The 20,083-nt window shown below is 47.6% G+C and overlaps 1 protein-coding gene across 2 annotated transcripts in view; it reads right to left on the reverse strand.

Annotated features, from left to right (window-relative positions):
* Nucleotides 1-1,575: 1,575 nt before the first annotated feature.
* The window catches only part of PLCB3 (phospholipase C beta 3), an 89,641-nt gene continuing 71,133 nt past the window's right edge, over nucleotides 1,576-20,083 (reverse strand). For both annotated transcript variants that reach the window (XM_060254593.1, XM_060254586.1), the window contains 8 exons: nucleotides 19,124-19,159; nucleotides 16,260-16,443; nucleotides 15,586-15,754; nucleotides 11,616-11,692; nucleotides 11,421-11,510; nucleotides 10,801-10,858; nucleotides 8,911-8,997; nucleotides 1,576-3,024 (listed from right to left, as the gene is read on the reverse strand). In XM_060254593.1, coding sequence (XP_060110576.1) covers nucleotides 2,860-3,024; nucleotides 8,911-8,997; nucleotides 10,801-10,858; nucleotides 11,421-11,510; nucleotides 11,616-11,692; nucleotides 15,586-15,754; nucleotides 16,260-16,443; nucleotides 19,124-19,159 — 866 coding nt within the window. In that variant the 3' untranslated portion in view covers nucleotides 1,576-2,859. The remainder of the gene's footprint in view (nucleotides 3,025-8,910; nucleotides 8,998-10,800; nucleotides 10,859-11,420; nucleotides 11,511-11,615; nucleotides 11,693-15,585; nucleotides 15,755-16,259; nucleotides 16,444-19,123; nucleotides 19,160-20,083) is intronic.

Consider the following 20,083-nt stretch of genomic DNA (forward strand, 5'->3'; position numbering starts at 1 on the left):
TTTCAGGCATTCCAGAAGGAAAGGCTGGAAAGAACTAGGCGCTAGCCCACCTGTGCTCTGAGGAAAACCTGAGGTAACATCAAACCAGGTAGCTGCCTGCCTGATACCCCTATCCAGAGCTTGAAAGAATCAAGATTTTACAATCAGGATTTTTAAAAAAATAACTTCAGATTTTGAAACACACCTGCCTTGAAGACTGCGAGCTGTCAGGGGATTTAAGTGCTGATGAGCTTTCCAAAACACTGAAGGATATCAAGAGTGGAAAGGCACCAAGTTTTGACTGCATCCATAATGGATTCCTGATCAACAGCGGCACATTCACTAAAAAGTGGTTTGCAGAGTTTCTCATCGACATCGTAAGAACGGGAAGACTCCCAGGGGAAATCAAGAAAGCAAAGATAGTTGCTATTCGGAAACCTGGAAAACGAAAACGTCTGGCAGAAGGTTCCCTTCCAAGCTCCTTTCGTAAGAAGACGACTGTAGATTTATACCCCACCCTTCTCTCTGAATCAGAGTCTCAGAGGGGCTTACAATCTCAGATCTCAGCAATAAGATCTGCATGAATCCTGCAATAATAAAATTTTGATCTAAGGAGTATACAGTCGCAAACATGGATGCAATTAATTCTACCCAATATCTGTAACCTGCTAAACACCAATGAGAGGCCTGCAGGATTTGACTTGCCACATAAAGCATGAAAGATGACTAACAGAATACCAACAGGCTTTGGCAGTTGGGCGAACCTGTTGTTTAAGTGGGGCAAAACAGCAGGATCCAAATGCAATTCTGGTGCAACTCGCCAAATTATTTTTCATCTGTCACAGGAAAGTGAGTGTCGTGCTTTCCAGGGAGATGTGACAGAGCTCTCTGAACTCTCCCTAGCTGGACTGGGAGGACATAAAATGTAGATAGTAGTATTTAGTGGAATTGTTCAATCTGTCTGCATACCCATTGTATCAACTTGATTATGTGTTTTATATTATATGCTTCTTGTGTAGGGTTGCCAACCCCCAAGTTGGGGACAGGGGATCCCCGATTTGAGGCCCTCCCCCTGCTTCAGTGTCATCAGGGAGAAGGGAAGGGAAATATCTGCTGGGCATTATACTCTATGGAGACTGATTCCCATAAGGTATAATGGGGAATTGGAGGTTTTTTGAGGTAGAGGCACCACATTTGCAGCATAGCATCTGGTCCCTCTCCTCAAAACACCCCCCCAAGTTTCAAAAAGATTGGACCGGGATACAATTCCATGAGCTGCAAAAGAAGGTGCCCCTATCCTTCATTATTCCAAATGGAGCGAAGGCATTTTAAAAAGTGTGTGGTCCCTTTAAATGTGATGGCCAGAACTCCCTTCAGAGTTCAATCGTGCTTGTCACACCCTTGGCTCCTGGCTCCACCCCAAAGTCCCCAGATATTTCTTGAATTAGACCTGGCAACCCTATTCTACCATACGATAAATAAATAATAATCAGTGCTACCCATCACATTGGTGTAAAGCTGGGGGGGGGGGGCGAGTGGGACTTCCTGTACAGTAAATTCTAGACTGCCATCAGCAAGGGAACAAACAGGCAGAAGGCAACTGAATTACAAGTTTATTACATGTATTTTTTTAAAAAAAGTTAGACAGGAAAAAAGCAACAAAAAACCAGAGAGGCCAGGCAGTCTTCCTGCTGCAACCCAACACAGGCAGAACAGCTCCCTGACCCTTTGCCCAACCTTCAGAGCGGTGAGGGACCTGCCTCCCACAAGATGATAACAATGCTCTTTCCTTTACAACCCCTGCCCGGTTTGCCCTCAGCCGTACCCTGTCCCGTCTCCCCAAGCTATGAGACACCACAGCAATCAGAGAGAGTGACGGTCAGGGCTTTCTTTTGTAGCAGGAACTTCTTGGCATATTAGGCCACGCCCCCCTGATGTAGCCAATCCTCCAAGAGCTTCAAGTGCTCTTCGAACAGGGCTACTGTAAGCTCCAGGAGGACTGGCTACATCAGGGGGTGTTGCCTAACATGCAGAAGGGTTCATGCTACAAAAAAAGTCCTAGTGACGGTGCTCCACAGGTTTCTCTCTGTGGGATTTCCCACATCCTGTCTTTGCTTGTGTGTTCCTGTTGCTTCAGGGTTGTGGTTTTTTTTCTTGTTCTGCATGTGTTTTGCTTCCTTTAGTTATCTATTCAATATTAGATTGCTTTATGTCCGGCATAAAACCCCACGGTGTAATACTGAATCGCCCACTAGAGGGAGCAAAACACAAGCAGAACAGGAGAAAATCCCCAACGCAACAGAACACAAAAGCAAAGAAAACAAGATTAAGGAAAAGCCCTATGACACGTTATGTAAAAACTATTTTCTTTAAAGGTGGATATTTAAAATAGCCCTTTTTGTTTCCCTCCTCTTGGTGAGAGGAAGAGGAGAGGGGGTGAGATCACAGACTTCCCACCCACCCTCAATAGTGCATTAAAAGGTCACCGAAGCTACAGACAGCAGGAATTGTTTCCCGTCCCTGGGGCTAAGTGGGTGTGTGTGCATTGGGGTGGGATGGGGTGGTGGGGTCCTAACAGTCTATTCCCCGCCCCAAGCACGACTCCCTCCCTTCACTAGCCTCGACACAAACTGAGAAGTGAGAGAACATAATTACAAATTAGTCACTTTAAAAAAAATTAGTTTAAAAAAATAAAACATTTGCTCTTAAAAAACAAAAACAGAAGAAGAAGAGAAGTGCCTTTTAGTGTGTTTTCCCCCCTACTGGCTCGGCCCCCATCACATTTTCAACGAGCTCCAGGCTGACGGGGGGAAAGGTAGGTGGCCTGTGATGCTACCGCACCCTGCCTCTCAGCCCCAACCCTTCCCCTCCCTCCCGTTTTCACAGCACTGTCAACTCTTCCTCGGCAGGGCTAGGGCAAGCGTTCGATCCGGGCAGGTGTCCATTGCTGATGCTGCCGTCCAGCTCCTCCTGCAGGTAGCGGCGGATCTCTTGCGGGAGGGAGAGGCTCTCCAGTTCACACTCGTGTTCGATTTGGGCTGCCAACTGCAGAAGAGGGCAGGGGGGAAGAGGAGGTGGAAATGAGCACGCCTCATTTAAGCCAAAGGCTGGCTCCACAAGCACAGTTGCCTTATGCTGATGCAGACTGCTGGTCCGTCTAACCATCTGTGACTGGTGATAAGAGGACAAGGGAAGATGCTTTTAATTGGCGATGCTGAGGCCCGGCTGCAAAGCGAGTGATCTGAGTCTAAACCAGAGGTGGGCCCAACTTGTTTAATGGAAGAGCCACACAGAATAAACATCAGATGTTTGAGAGCCTCAAGACATGAATGTTAGATGTTTGAGGGTAGGAAGGAAGGAAAATAAATAGATTAGGGAAGAGGTGGAAAGAAAGCAACTTTTACCAAATGAATTCTCTAAGCAGCTGACAGGGCAGTGGGGGCTCCAAGAGCCATGCAATATGTGTGAAAGAGCCACATGTGTTTCCTGAGCCACAGTTTGGCCACCCATGGTCTAAACCACAGCCCCGTCTTTCAAAATGAAGATGAGGCTGTGGCTCAGTGGTCTTGGCCCAGCTTGGCATGCAGAAGGTCCCAGGTTCAATCCCCGCCATCTCCAGATAGTGGGGGACCAGGTAGTAAGGGATGTGGAAGACCTCTGTCTGAGGCCCTGGAGAGCTGCTGGGGTCTGATTCAGTATAAGGCCACTTATGTGTTCATCCTTAAAAATGGAAGACTGGCAGAACAGCAGTTCAGTGGAAGAGGATCTACTGGGCATGCAGATAGTCCCAGGTCCAATCTCTGCCATCTCCAGTTAGTAGGGGACCACAGAGTCATAGAGTTGGAAGGGACCTCCAGGACCATCTAAGTGCAACCCCCTGCACAATGCAGGAAATTCACAAGTACCACCCCCTGCCCTCCCTCTCATGATCTGCCTAAATTCACAGAATCAGCATTGCTGTCAGATGGCCATCTGGCCTCTGTTTAAAAACCTACAAAGGAGGAGCCCATCACCTCCTGAGGAAGCCTATTCCATTGAGGAACCACTCTGTCAGGAAGTTCTTCCTAATGTTCAACTGAAAACATTTCTGATTGTTGGAACTCTCTGTCTGGGGCAGTGATGCTCTGTATTCTTGGTGCTTGAGAGGGGCAACAATGGGAGGGCTTCTAGTGTCCTGGCCCCACTGATGAACCTCCTGATGGCACTTGGTTTTTTTGGCCACTGTGTAACACAGAGTGTTGGACTGGATGGTCCTGATCCAACATGGCTTCTCTTATTTTCTTAGGATTTAATTTCAAAATATTGGTTCTGGTCTAACCTTTGGGGGCCATAGAAAACAACTCCACACCATCCTCTAGATGCCAGCCCTTCAAGTACTTGAAGATGGTGATCATATCACCTCTCAGTCATCTCCTCTCCAGGCTAAACATACCCAGCTCCTTCAACCTTTCATCCTAGGGTTTGGCTACCTACAGGACCAGAGAGTAGGGATGTCAAAGACCTTGACCTGAGACCTTAGAGAGCTGCTGCCAGTCTGAGTAGACCAGGGGTGACTAAAACTGCGGCTCAAGAGCCACATGTGGCCCCTAAAGCCCTCTTTGGCCAGTTTGTCTCTTTAAATCTTTTCTCCAAGTTTCCAAAAATCAAGGAGCCTTCTGAGCAGATGCCTGTTAAAAAGTAACACGGAAACATTTCTGTCCCATGGGAATTTTGTAAATTTATGTCTTCACTGATTTTTGGAAACTTTTTATTATTAATCCTGTGCCTGAGGACATTACTGAAACAGGAAGTGAAGGTTAACGGTTCTGTTGCTACTCACGGGATTAAGGAGAATGGACTATTTACTGTAAATCTGTATGCACTTCCAATTGGAATTATTCAGCATCAATTGGAACGACTGAATGTATTTGGAATGGACTTATGTACATTTACAATTGTATGCCTGTTTTATTTGAATCACTGATACAATAAGAAATCCGTAGTGATTTTGGGTCACAGTAGCCTTTTTAAGGCCAGGGTGTGTCTCAACTTAGGGTGACCTCTCTCCTCCTATTGGTTGAATGGCTGGAAGCAAGCAGAGGGGCAGCGGGCACCCTTCCCACTGTGTTGCCCCAAGCAGTCACTTGGGTGGCTTGGCAGGAGAGCTGTTGGCAGTAGAGGAGAGGACATCCACGAATGGGTTCAAATTGAGGGCGGGAAGGTACCGGCTGGATATTAGGAAGAGCTTTTTGGCAGTCAGGTTGTTCAGCGGTGGAATCGGCTGCTGAGGGAGGTGGTGAGCCCCTCCTCACTGGCAGTCCTTAAGCAGCAGCTGGACAAACAGTTGTCAGGGATGCATTGAGCAGGGGGTTGGACTAGATGGCCTGTCTGGCCCCTTCCAGCTCTTGTGATCCTGACTGGCCCTAGCAGTGCTTGTAAGTGCTTCTGTCCCACTGTGTTTCAGCCCAACACAGATTGCTTCTGCTCAGTACTTTTTTAGAGGTATATTTTCATGGGTACAATTTGGCAATCACTGGCTTTATAGATTTAGACAACCAGCAAAACGGTAAGCTGTAAACATTTTAAAGGCCAACAAAAAATTTAAATAATTCAGACGTCTTACACACAAGTCGGAGGCCGCTAAGAATACATTTGCCTCTCCGCTGAGAAGGCGTGGGGAAGAAATTTGCTCAACATGTGGAGGATTCCAACGGCACAGGGAAACATTTTTTTTTTTTTAAAGGAAACTACATTTAACCCAAAACCACTCAAACACCCCAAGGCTAGGAGATACAGCCGAAGCTTACCTGCACTTGAGACAGTAATGCAAAACCAACAATTTGCCAGCCAGCTGTGTACACAAGATCAGTGGCAAAACCACCTTAATACCTCCCCAAATGTGTGTTTAACATGGAGGAGAGAGGAAATTGCAAATTCTTGGCAGCCACTGGGAAAAAGCCTCTCAACGTTGTGACCTGGGTCGTGAATGTGATGGTGTGTGCCTGGAGCGCAGCCCATTTTCCAACATCCTTGGTATGCAGGGTGATAGCGATGATGATGATATTGGATTTATATCCCAATCTCCACTCCTGAGTTAGGAGTCCCGTGGCGCAGAGTGGTAAAGCTGCAGTACTGCAGTCCTAAGCTCTGCTCACGACCTGAGTTCAATCCCTGGCGGAAGCTAGGTTTTCTGGTAGCCGGCTCCAGGTTGACTCAGCCTTCCATCCTTCTGAGGTCAATAAAATGAGTACCCAGCTTACTGGGGGGAAAGTGTAGATGACTAGGGGAGGCAATGGCAAACCACCCCGTAAAAAGTCTGCTGTGAAAATGTTGTGAAAGCAACGTCACCCCAGAGTCGGAAACGACTGGTGCTTGCACAGGGGACCCTTTCTTTCCTTTTTTTCTCCTCTCTGAATCTCATTGTATCAGAGCAGCTCACAATCAGTGTTCCCTCTAAGCTGAGTTAGCATGAGCTAGCTCACAGATTTGTAGCCTCCAGCTCACACATTTGTGTCTTAGCTCAGAAATGATAACCCCAGAGCACACTAATTTATGCAGTAGCTCACAACTTTAATGCCAGTAGCTCACTACTTTAACACTAGTAGCTCACAAAGTGGAATTTTTGCTCATAAGACTCTTCAGCTTAGAGGGAACACTGCTCACAATTTCCTTTACCTTCTTCCCCCACAACAGATACCCTGTGAGGTTGTTGGGGCCGAGAGCTCTCCCAGAAGCTGCCCTTTCAAGAACAGCTCTACGAGAACTATGGCTGACCCAAGGCCATTCCAGCAGCTGTAAGTGGAGGAGTGGGGAATCAAACCCGGTTCTCCCAGATAAGAGTCCACGCACTTAACTACTACACCAAACAGGGTGGGTATGCAACATTCGGCCCAAAGGCAGGAAAGCCTGGGGCACTACTGTGAACCCCCAAAATCCCTCTAGGTGAGCAGCTGCCACTAGATGGCAGTGAAGAGCCTCAGTCTCTTCCCAACATGGCTGCTGTTCTTAGAAAGGAAAAGCTGTGGGTCCAGCCGTTCTTTCTTGTGTCCCCCCCCCCCCCCCCCGCCTCCCACTGCAAGCTTTATGCTTGGAAGACTCCATTCCTCCCAGGGTTGCAAACCTCCAAGTAGGGCTTGGAGATCTCCTGGAATTACAACTGGTCTCCAGGCTAGAGAGATCTGTTCTGCTGAGCATTGCCAATGCCAACTTCCAAGTGATGCAGGAAAAAAGGTAAATACCTCCGCAAGTAACCAGCCTCAGAACAGAAAAACTATAGAAAAAGAATAAATATTTATAACAATATGACGTGAAATCAATCGCAACATAGAAGCCACACCCGCACCCCAGTTTCAAAAAGGCAAAATCTTCCAAAATTACATTGCAGAGGTCCGAGTTCTGGCAGAGGAGTAGTATTCATAGGAGTCCCAAGCTCCGAATCTTCTTTATAACAATTTGATGGAAATATTCCTGTGCAGCGAGACACAAATACAACGCTACAGGGTTGTACTAAATTCCCTGTTTCACAATACAACCTCCCACGAGCCGCACAAAAGAAATAATGTAAGAAATATTACAGTCCATAAGTTAAACACTAAAATAAAATAAATATATATATGAACATTAATAACATACCTTTAGAGTTTCTTTATACACTTTACAAGAGCACTAGGCTTCAGAATTCTTGGCTCACGCAGGAGCCCAATCAGATAATGATGTACAGGTGGCATCGGGATACAGCATATTTAAAGAAGCAGACAAACTAATCCCACAGTCACTTACAACATGATATAAAGGTTACAATCAAAGAAAACACGATAGATCCCAATCATTAAGTTAATGTGGTACACAGGTTTGCAGTTTAAAAATCCAGCGCATTTCCTGCCTGAGAAGCCATTTGTTAGCATCAGTTTTGCTATGTAACTCAAAAGAAAATTTTTGCAAAACAAAAAATCTTGAGAGGCTCCTATGAATACTACTCCTCTGCCAGAACTCGGACCTCTACACTGTAATTTTGGACGATTTCGCCTTTTTGAAACTGGGGTGCGGGTGTGGCTTCTATGTTGTGATTGATTTCACGTCATGTTGTTGTAAATATTTATTCTTTTTCTATAGTTCTTCTGTTCTGAGGCTGGTTTCTCGCGGAGGTATTTACCTTTTTTTCCTGCTCCACTTTTCCGCGTTTCTCTTCTCTGTTACTTTTAACTTCCAGGTGGTGGCTGGAAATCTCCTGGGACTGCACCTGATCTCCGGATGACAGAGATCAGTCCCCCTCGAGACAATAGCTGCCTGGGAAAAACAGCCACTGTGGAAAGCAGACTCCATGGGATTATTCCCCACTGAAGACCCTCCCCACCCTCCTCAGGGTCAACCCCCAAAATCTCCAGGTAGTTCCCAACTTGGAGCTGGCAACCCTAGTTCTGCTGGTGAAAATGGCTACTGAAACCCTCCCTCCTCTGGTTCCATCCCAAATCTCCAGGAATCAAAGGTGACAGCAGTTGAGAGCCAGTCTGGTGTAGTGGTGAAGTGTGCGGACTCTTATCTGGGAGAGCCGGGTTTGATTCCCCACTCCTCTACTTGCAGCTGCTGGAATGGTCTTGGGTCAGCCATAGATCACACAGAGTTGTCCTTGAAAGGGCAGCTTCTGGGAGAGCTCTCTCAGCCCCACCTACCTCACCGGGTGTCTGTTGTGGGGGAGGAAGGGAGATTGTGAGCCACTCTGAGACTCTGAGATTCAGAGTATAGCGCAGGCTATAAATCATCATCTTCTTCTGCCTCACTGGACAGAGGCCCAGGACAGCAACAGGGTTTTTCTAATCTTCTGGAACTTGAAGGAACAGGGCTTGCAGAGCTTGCAGAGTTGGCAACCCTCGTTTCTCCTGTGCAAGACCCCCCTCGGGGTCTCCAAGAGAGAGTAAAACCTTGGGGTTTCCCAGAAGGCTGTGCTGCACTCACCCGTGGCTCTTCTTCCTCAATGAGCTGCAGGATCCCCTGGTGGCCCCCCAGTAGCTTCTCCTGTCGCCGCTTCTGGGCTTCCTCCAGCTTCGAGACAGAAAGAGAGATCACGCTCGGGGAGGAACAATTTACGTGGCACAAGAAGGGGGAACTCAGGGGTACAGGATCCCAGCAGCTTGAGAGCCTGGGGAACGTGGGCACTTCTTCTGTACTCTGGCCAATTCACGGCACCCCACCCATCTGTGCCAAGCCCTCCGTGCCCCAGCCCCCAACCCCTCTCTATTATATGCCCTCCTAGAACTACCCCCTTTGCTTTGACAGGTGGAGCCATTCAGCAGCAGATGACAACCACGGCTTATTTTACCCCCACAGAGAATCTGGGGCATGGTGTGTGGGTCCCCTTCCCTTCCTTTAGTGGTGGAAAGTGCTGTTAAATCACAGTTGACCTATGATCAGGGGGGCTAAATTGTGGCTCGGGATCCACGTGGCTCTGCTATATGTATTGTGTGGCTCTCAAAGCCCCCACTGCCCTGTCGGCTGACTCGGAAAAGACATTTCTTTCTTTAAATCACTCCATGGCTTGGAGAATGCATTTAAAGTTAAAGTTGCTTTATTTCACCTCTTCCTCCCCCATCTATTTGCCTGCCTTCCTTCCTTCCTTCCTTACTCACTCTCAAACATCTGATGTTCATGTCTTGCTGCTCTCAAACAATGAAGTTCGTTCTATGTGGCTCTTACATTAAGCAAGTTGCACCACCCCTGATCTATGGTGACCCAAGAGGGTTTTACAAGGCAAGAAACATTCAGAGGTGGTTTGCCATTGCCTGCCTCTGCATAGTGACCCTGGGCTTCTGTGGTGGTCCTCCATCCAAGTCCTGACCAGGGCCAACCTGGTTGAGCTTCTGAGATCTGATGAATTCAGGCTAGGTGGGGCCCCCCAGGTCCTTCCCTGACAACGATCCTGTAAAGTGGGGTAAACTGAGTGACTGTTTTTTGATTTTTTTCGACTCTTTTGTGGGAACTTGGGAGAAAAGGTGTTTAGATCATTTTAGACTCTGTGATCTCTCCCCTGAGTCCCTAGCAATGATGGAACTGAGGGATGCGAAAGAACTTTTGCGCCTGAGGTTGGTTGAGCTGGAATTGAGATCTGCTAGAGCTAGTCTTTCTGCGCACATTTTCTTAGGGAAGCAAGCTGAAGTACTGTCCCCAGCCAGGTATCTTTTCAACATCACTATCCCAAAATATCGGATAGCTTTCTCAAAAGCTCGACTCAACGCACTTTTCTCTTCGGTGCTTTTGGGACGTTACGCTGGGTACCCATATCTGGAAAGATTGTGCCCCTGTAATTGCAATGAGGTCGAAACAACTCCCCACATCGTTTTGCGGTGCCCAATTTACAATGACTTGAGGGCAAGATTAATCTCTCCAATTCTCGGGTCCTTGGCGGGCAGGCCGGAGGATGAGCAGATTGCCTTCCTCCTGTCTGACACTCACTCTGATGTTTCAACTAAGATTGCCCGTTTCTGTTATGTTGCTCAGTTGGAAAGGAGGGAAATTGAGAACGTAAATCTTGGCTATGAGTTTTAACAATATGTGAAATAGTTGGCGTGAGGAACTCTGTGTAAGAGGTGATGGGTTTGTTTTTATGATTTTGTTTCTGTTTGTATTAAGCTGGTCGGATGACCGTGAATAAAAGTACTAAAAGTACTACTACTACTGAGTGACTGGCGTTAGGTCTTCCACAGAGCTTAGCATCAGAAGTGGGGATTTGAACTCAGGCCTCCCTAGCCTGACGTTCTGACCATGACACTGACTCATTTCCCTTTGAAACCCAGAACAGAACATTTGAAGCATGTGTGTTTGTGGGGACAACGGACCTGAGACACTCACCCTGCGAATGGAGTTCACTGACTCAGTAATATGTCGTCTGTTTATCTCCGTCAGCTCTCTAAGGGGAAAGAAGTAAAGATACAATTTATCAGCAACAGCCTCCCTCCTGGTGTGTAAACCCACCCAGGTGTAGATCCTCCAGAAGGAGTACCTGGGAACCAAATAGGAACAGAACCAGAGCTTTCTTTGTAGCAGGAACTCCTTTGCATATTAGGCCACACACCCTGATGTAACCAATCCTCCTGAAGCTTATGGTAGGTCCTGTACTAAGAGCCCTGTAAACTTTTGGAGGATTGGCTACATCAGGGGTGTGTGGCCTAATATGCAAAGGAGCTCCTGCTACAAAAAAAGACCTGATCAGAACTGATACTGCCGTCACGTCCCCTAGGCAAATCATGTGACATCTGCCAACTCTGACAAAATAGCTACTGTACCAACACGTACTCAGCCTACCATTCTAGGCCCAGGGTCCTCAGTCATTCCCATCTTGGGCTCCCACCGCTCCGTTTCTCAGACCTTTCTGGTCCCCTACAGGCCACCTCTCTCCCTCATCCCCCTCTTCCAGCATGGAAAGAGTTGTCACCTCTCCCCATCTGCTCCCCACTTCTGCTTCAACTCACACGTCTTTTTTACTCTTCTCGCGGGATTTGGCCTCTGTGATGCTGTTGTGCCGTTTTCGGTCCAGGATTTTCTGAAGCTCTTTCTTCTCTCTGTTGTGGGGGAGAGGGGCATGAGAGGAGAGGAGACGCCAGAAGGTTACCCAAGAGGGGTGGGGTAGAACCCGCCTCTTCCGCTCCACCCCAAGCAGTACTCACTTCTCACTGATCTCCTTCAGTTTCTTCAGCTGGGCAGCTTGACAGTCGTGGGCAATCTCTCTCAGGCGCTGTTGGGCCTGCAGAAAAACAAAAGTACTGCGTTAGATATCCCTTCTTGTTGTTGTTTATTAATGTGCCAAATTCCCAGGCAAATTCCAGGACATTCAATGGGTAACCTCAAAGTAGGTGTTATTGTGATCAGTCAACCAACATCTTGTGGCCATCTCTGCCCAAAGGACATCCAGCTTGCCTCGACCAGGGCCAGGGCTTTTTCGAATCAGCTCCCCATAGAGATTCGGGCCCTACCAGATTTACTACCATTCCGCAGGGCTTGCAAATATAGAGCTATTCCGCCGGGCTTTTGGTAGAGGCCAGCAGGCGTCCTTACCTCACAGCTTATACCATCTATTTGTCTTCCCTTAACTTACCATTTTGACTATTAGATTTCAGGCCGACATCTGTGTTTTAATCTGCAAAATGTGCCTGCACCGCCTATGCTGTATTTTATCTTGTTGTGCTTGTTTTGATTGTTTTATTATTATTTTATTGTTGGGTTTTAACTGTTCTTTATTATGTCTGTAATCCACCCTGAGCCTGTTATGGGAAAGGGCAGAATATAAATCTACTAAATAAATAAACTTTCAAAAATAAATGGAAAAGGAAATTGCTGAATTACAAATTATTACAACACTCGGAACAAACTTGTCCCCAAGACTCAACAGGGATATTGTTTTTTTCTATCTCATTACATATGCTAAACCCATTCCCACCAAATAGAATTACACATCCACTGTATTCTAATGTATTTCCTTTTTGTATTAGTATTTTGGAATCATGTTTGTTAATACTAGTCTACATGTTAGAATGGAATTTTCAAACAGAAACACCTCTAAAAAAAGATGTTAGTTTAACCCATGCTTGAGAGGAGATCAATGCAGCACAACAACAAACTCTAAATTACGTAATTACTCTTTTACAATTAAGAAACCTAATGACATAGGCTCACCATCAGTCTCCAATTCTACATGTTTACTCCCTTTGCTATCCCCTCCACACGTTGAACCCAGGCAGATGATAACAAGAAAACAAACTTGTCATTCTTTTAATCTGTTAAAAACATTTTCTCCATTTTGCACACCAGTTCACTGCCCACTCTCTATATGTAGGACTGCTGCATTCCATTCCATTGTCTGACAAAGTCTGCTGGGCACATAAAAACTCACACCTTGAATCGGCTTTTTTTGTAGCAGGAACTCCTTTGCATATTAGGCCACACACCTCCCTGATGTAGCCAATCCTACAAAAGCTTAGAGGGTTCTTCTTACAGGGCCTGCTGTAAGCTCTTGGAGGGTTGGCTACATCAGGGGGTGTGGCCTAATATGCAAAGGAGTTTCTGCTACAAATAAAGCCCAGCCTTGAATTCAACTTTGTTGGTCTTAAAGGTGCCACTAACTTTGTTCTATTGCTTCAGACCAACACAGTTACCCACCTGGATCGACACACTCTGGGCTCAACTGGTATGCACTGAACACTGCCATGTAGCTGCCTCAGACCCAGTCACACACCCTGGTCTATCAAGGTCAGTACTGTCTACTGGAGAGCCAGTTTGGTGTAGTAGTTAAGTGTGCGGACTCTTATCTGGGAGAACCAGGTTTGATTCCCCACTCCTCCACTTGCACCTGCTGGAATGGCCTTGGGTCAGCCATAGCTCTGGCAGAGGTTGTCCTTGAAAGGGCAGCTGCTGTGAGAGCCCTCTCCAGCCCCACCCACCTCACAGGGTGTCTGTTGTTGGGGAGGAAGGGAAAGGAGATTGTAGGCAGCTCTGAGACTCTGTCCTTGAAAGGGCAGCTGCTGTGAGAACCCTCTCAGCCCCACCCACCTCACAGGGTGTCTGTTGTGGGGGAGGAAGGTAAAGGAGATTGTGAGCCACTCTGAGACTCTTCGGAGTGGAGGGCGGGATAGAAATCCAATATCTTCTTCTTCTTTGATTGGCAGCAGCTCTCTAGATTTCTCAGGGCAAAGACCTTTTGCATCATCTGTTATCTGAGGAAGGGGCTGTGGCTCAGTAGCAGAGCATCTGGGTCCTGGCTTCAATGCCTGTCATTTCCAGTTAAAATTGACTCACAGTAGGTGGTGATGTGACAGCCCCCTGCCTAAGACCCAGGAGAGCTGCTGCCAGTCTGAGTGGACAAGGGGTGTCAAACCCATTTATTATGTGGGCTGAATCTGACATAAAGGAGACCTTGTCAGGCTGGGCCATGTGGGTACCTATTTAAGATTAGGTAGCAGAAATATAAACTTTATAAAGGACACAGACAAACACAATGAAAAATTTAAAAAAAACCCTTAAAACATCAGCATTCAACTTAAAGACACTTTCTTGGTACTTGTTTATCTTAAAGGCACTTTCTTGGTACTTGTTCCATGGGATTCAGGGAACTGGGCAAAGGAAGCTCTGGCTCTTTCTTTCCTTCCCCAGAAGATCAGGAGGGGAAAGAGCCTCAGCCAATAGAAGGAAGAGAGGCTTGGCTCAGTAGCTCTGCTGTGCAACTGAGCAATCCTTGCAAAGCTAGTTGTTACACAGAGGGAAGCAAGAGAGAGGGAGAAGGAAGCAAATGACAGCCAGTTGCTCGGGGGGCCTGATACAGCCCCCAGGCTGCATGTTTGACACCCCTGGAGTAGATAATACTGACCTTGATGGACTGATTCAGTATAATGGTCTGATTCAGTATAAGGCAGCTTTGTTTTTATACTGTGCCCAGGCTGAATTGTATACCTTGGTTTCTCTAATGCCACTTGTTATTTATTTTGTTTTTCTTTTTTCGGGATGGGTCTCTGACCGTATTAAACTTGACTTGACTTGCAGCTTCGTATGAATGTAAGAAACATACAAAGACCCTGCAGGATCAGACCAATGATTCCTCTAATCCAGCCTCCTGTCTCACACAGCAGCCAACCAGTTCCTCTGAAGGACCAACAACAGGGCACAGAGGCTGAGGCCTTCCTGTGATGCTGCCTCTGGGATTCAGAGGTTTAGTGCTTCTGAACATGGAGGTTCCCCTCAGTCACCATGGCCAGTAACCACAGATAATTTACCCTCCCTGGATCCATCTAATCCCTTTTAAAGCTGTTTTATTTCTGTGTCCATCACTGCATCCTCTGGCAGCAAATTCCACATTTTAATCGGTCTCTGGGTGACCCGATTATTTGGACTGACTCACTAAAGGAAGCCATGGCCCTCACTTTGCAAGACCCTAGCAAGGCTGTTAACTGTACAATGGTTTGGAGGTCATCATTTCACCAGGTGGCTGCAAGGCAGAAATGACTTGATGGCATGGAATGCATCATCCGCTCCTTCAAAATGCAGAGGCCAACAATTGAACCTGGGCCTTTCTGTAGGTACAGCAGATATTCTACCTGCCCTTTGCAGAGCTGTTACTGGAGTTCTGGCGCAGAGTTTGGGAAACACCCACTGTGAACCTCTTCTGCTTCCAATGTTTCTAGTGTGATCACACTCCCCCAAGAGAAAGGGGATTTCTGGGCAGACCCTTCACATTATTCTGTAATATTGTTGGAACTCTCTGTATGGGGAAGTGATGCTCTGTATTCTTGGTGCTTTGAGGGGGGGAACAGAGGGAGGGCTTCTGGTGTCCTGGCCCCACTAGTGGACCTCCTGATGGCACTTGGGTTTTTTGGCCACTGTGTGGCACAGAGTGTTGGACTGGATGGGCCACTGGCCTGATCCAACATGGCTTCTCTTATGTTCTTAATTCCTTGAGGACTAGGAATTTGGATCTCTGTTTCATTTCAAACCCACAGGGGTGTGGCTTTTCAAAGGAAGCACTGGAGTTTCAACTCAGATCATGACTTCTTGGTGTGGATGCTTTGCTGTCCTACTGGCTCTAAGGAGGTGTGGTTTAGAGCCAAGCATTGTAACAGTCCTTCCCAAACCCGCCCCCGCTTAGGTCACCTGGTGCAGATGTTCCCGCTTGCAGTCTCTCTCCAGCTGGTGCTGGGCCTCCCGCAGCTGGAGCAGCCCCTGCATCTGCCACTCCTGCAGCTCCAGCATCCGGCGGGTCATTTCCTGCCCCTGGCCTTGCCGTAGGGCCTCCACAGAGCTCAGGGAGCCACGGGGGGACCTGGTGGAGGGGAAGGGAGAGAAACACATGTAGGCAGAGGGGATGACCTGCAAGCCAGGGGAGAAGGGGGATGGATGGGGGAGGCGTACTGCAAACTAGGGCTGAATGGGAGGCTGGTGGGAGTTGCGGGGCTGGGCTGCCCAGCCTCTTTCCTTAATCAGCGCCTCCAGCCACTTTGCCTCTGGGGCAAGCTCCAGCCTTCCACCCCATGTCCATCTTCTCAGCTTTAATCTTGCCACCCCACACTGACTTGGGACCAGTACAGTGGTGCCTCAAGCTTCTTTTCTATTCCCTGCTAGCCTCCCTCCACCAGCAACTATTCTTTTGCCCTCCCCAGTGGGATCCCAGTGGTCACACCTTCAAACCTGGCACCTTTCACAAGAACACGAAAAGCCTCTGCCCTGTAAGGCAGCAACACGTGGAAGCGTGCGCTCTGATGCAGTGCTCCTCGACTGTGAGGCCCCGCTTGCTCCCACCATGTCTGCAATGCAAGGCAGCCCCTTACCCCTCCCGGCTCCGCTGCCGGCTCCTTTCCACCTGGGACAGCTGTGCATTCTGCTTCTTATTCAGGCTGCAGATCTTTTTCATGTGCTTCCGCCGCAGCTCCTTCAGCTCCCGGTACTGCTTCTTCAGCAGTTTCACGAAAGCTTTGTGCTGCCTCAGCTCTTCCACCGATTGTGGGGAGACCTCTGAGAAAGAAGAGTCTGCATTCAGTTCTGTGCATGCATGGAAAGTGCGGTCGAGTTTCAGCTGACATACAGAGAAGGAAGGCAGTGTTTTTGAGGCAAGAGATGAACTGAGGTGGGCTTGCTGTAGCCAGCCTCTGCTCAGCAATCCTGGACTTACTTCATAGAATCATAGAGTTGGAAGGGACCTCCAGGGTCATCTAGTCCAACCCCCTGCACAATGCAGGAAACACACAAACACCTCCCCCTAAATTCACAGGATCCTCATTGCTGTCAGATGGCCATCTAGCCTCTGTTTAAAAACCTCCAAGGAAGGAGAGCCATCACCTCTCAAGGAAGCCTGTTCCACTGAGGAAATGCTCTGTCAGGAAGTTCTTCCTGATGTTGAGCCGGAAACACTTTTGATTTAATTCCAACCCATTGGTTCTGGTCCTACCTTCCTTGATGGTCTCCCGTCCGGGGACTAAGCTGAGGCTGGCCATGGTTAGTTTCCAAAATCTGATGAGATCAGGGCAAAACCATCACATCACAGTTGACTTACACCGATCCACAGGGTGTCCAAGGCAAGAGATGGAGCAGAGGTGGTTTGCTCCATCTCTTGCCTTGGACACCCTGTGGATCGGTGTAAGTCAACTGTGATGTGATGGTTTTGCCCTGATCTCATCAGATTTTGGAAACTAACCATGGCCAGCCTCAGCTTAGTCCCCGGACGGGAGACCATCAAGGAAGGTAGGACCAAGAGAGAGATCTTGGGGTCGTGGTAGATAATTCACTGAAAATGTCAAGGCAGTGTGCGTTTGCAATAAAAAAGGCCAACGCCATGCTGGGAATTATTAGGAAGGGAATTGAAAACAAATCAGCCAGTATCATAATGCCCCTGTATAAATCGATGGTGCGGTCTCATTTGGAGTACTGTGTGCAGTTCTGGTCGCCGCACCACAAAAAGGATATTATAGCATTGGAGAAAGTTCAGAAAAGGGCAACTAGAATGATTAAAGGGCTGGAACACCTTCCCTATGAAGAAAGGTTGAAACGCTTAGGGCTCTTTAGCTTGGAGAAACGTCGACTGAGGGGTGACATGATAGAGGTTTACAAGATAATGCATGGGATGGAGAAAGTAGAGAAAGAAGTACTTTTCTCCCTTTCTCACAATACGAGAACTCGTGGGCATTCGATGAAATTGCTGAGCAGACAGGTTAAAACGGATAAAAGGAAGTACTTCTTCACCCAAAGGGTGATTAACATGTGGAATTCACTGCCACAGGAGGTGGTGGCGGCCACAAGCATGGCCACCTTCAAGAGGGGGTTAGATAAAAATATGGAGCAGAGGTCCATCAGTGGCTATTAGCCACAGTGTGTATGTGTGTGTGTGTGTGTGTATATATATATATATATATATATTTGGCCGCTGTGTGACACAGAATGTTGGATTGGATGGGCCATTGGCCTGATCTAACATGGCTTCTCTTATGTTCTTATGTTCTTATGCTGTAGCCTGCCACTGCGTAGCAACCTTGGACTTCCTTGACCATCTTCCATCCAATGTTCCCTCTAAGTGGAGTCTTGTGAGTAGAAATTCTACTTTGTGAGCTACTAGCATAAAAGTTGTGAGCTACTGCATAAAATTGGTTTGCTCTGGGGCCATTTTTCATGAGCTAAGACAAAAATGTTTGAGCCAGAGGCCAAAAAAATGTGAGCTAGCTCGCACTAACTCAGCTTAGAGGGAACACTGCTCCCATCCAAGTACTAACCGGGGCCGCCCCTGCTTAGCTTCTGAGATCCGACAGGCTCGGCTAGCTTCAGGTATCCAGATCAGTGTAATTCAGCTCTACTAGTAAGCAAACGGTGCTTTGCATCAGTATAAATACACACAAACACAAAAGAGTCAGAGAAACTGACTAAACCAGCGGTGGCCAAACTGCAGCTTGGGAGCCACACGGAGCTCTTTCACATACATTGTGTGGCTCTCAAAGCCCTTACTGCTCTGTTGGCTGGCTTGGAGAAGACACTGGTCTCTTTAAATCACTTCTCCAAATCCAGCAGTCTGCAGCTTAGAGAAGGAATATAAAGTTAAAGTTGTTTTATTTCCACTTCTCCCTCCCTCCTCTCTCACCCCATCTATTTGCTTTCCTTCCTTCCCTCTTCCGACATCTGATGTTCATGTATTGTGGCTCTCAAATATCTGACGGCTGACATTTATTCCGACGGTCACATCTTGCGGCTCTCAAATGTCTGACATTTATTCTGATGTTCACGTATTACGGCTCTCAAACATCTGACAATTATTCTATGCGGCTCTTACGTTAAGCAAGTCTGGCTACCTCTGGACTAAACACCCACTAGGCTCTGTATGAATATCTTCAAGTTTCTCTCCCCAGCCATTAATTATCACAGACTTGATTTAAAAAGGAAATAAAACCCCACTGCTATGAAAACTGGGGATGTCTCAGAGCAGTGAGCCCTGCATTGCTGTGTTGCCACGTGGAACAGTCTCTGCTCTGACCCCTTTCAGTCCAACAATTCCAGGGCATTTTTGGTAGAAAATCCCCAGCAGGAACTCATTTGCATATTAGGCCACACCCCGGCCCCAAGCCAGCCATGGGCGTTCCTGCTTAAAAAAAGCTTGAACAATTCTAAGGTGCATGCCCTATGCTGCCAGTACTGGCTCAAGCCTTTTCCTTACCTGCTAGGACGCTGGCGATCAGATCGTCCCTCTGCACTACAGGATTGGAAGAGAAGGCCGAAAAGAAAACAACAGAGAAAACAGTTCAATTGGGGAGCAGGATATGAAAGCCCTTAAGAGAGGGGTCTGGAGACAGAGGAGGGAAGCACCTGTTCAAACGATTTGCCCACCTGAGGACGAATTTGTGGTAGGATGTGCTCCCCCCCCTCCCCACCCGCAAGCATGGGACAGTGTTCTGCAGTGGACCCCAGTTTGCTACAGGGAGGAAACAGGATGGGGAGGGACTGTGGCTCAGTGGCGGAGAATCTGCTTGGTATGCAGAAGGTCCCAGGTTCAATCCCCCAGCATCACCGGCCAAAAGGATCAGGTTAATGTGAAAAGATCTCTGCCCGAGACCCTGGAGAGCTGCTGCCAGTCAGAGCAGACAATACTGACTGGCAGAATAAAGCCGCTTTGAATGATCCTGACAGCACGAGCCCTGCTAGATGTGTCTGGAATATTCGCAAAAAGTAGACAAGGAAAGGCCTGAAGTTCTTGCACTGCAGGGGGTTGGGCTAGATGACCCTGGAAGTAGGGCTGCCAGGTCCAGTTCAAGAAATATCTGGGGACTTTGGGAGTGGAGCCAGGAGCAAGGTTGTGATAAGCATGACTGAACTCTGAAAAGAGTTCTGGCCATCACATTTAAAGGGACTGCACACTTTTTAAATGCCTTCCCTCCTTTGGAAATAATGAAGGATAGGGGCACCTTCTTTCAGGGCTCATAGAATTGGACCCCCTAGTCCAATCTTTTTAAATTGGTGGGTGTTTTGAGGAGAGGCACTGGATGCTATGCTGCAAATTTGGTGCCTCTACCTCAAAAAACAGCCCCCTGAGAGCCCCAGTTATCCATGAATCAATTCTCCATTATACCCTATGGGAATCGGTCTCTATAGGGAATAATGGAGTGCCCAGCAGACATCC

Source organism: Heteronotia binoei, chromosome 1, assembly GCF_032191835.1.
Source record: "Heteronotia binoei isolate CCM8104 ecotype False Entrance Well chromosome 1, APGP_CSIRO_Hbin_v1, whole genome shotgun sequence".
In the NCBI taxonomy this organism is placed as follows: Eukaryota; Metazoa; Chordata; class Lepidosauria; order Squamata; family Gekkonidae; genus Heteronotia; species Heteronotia binoei.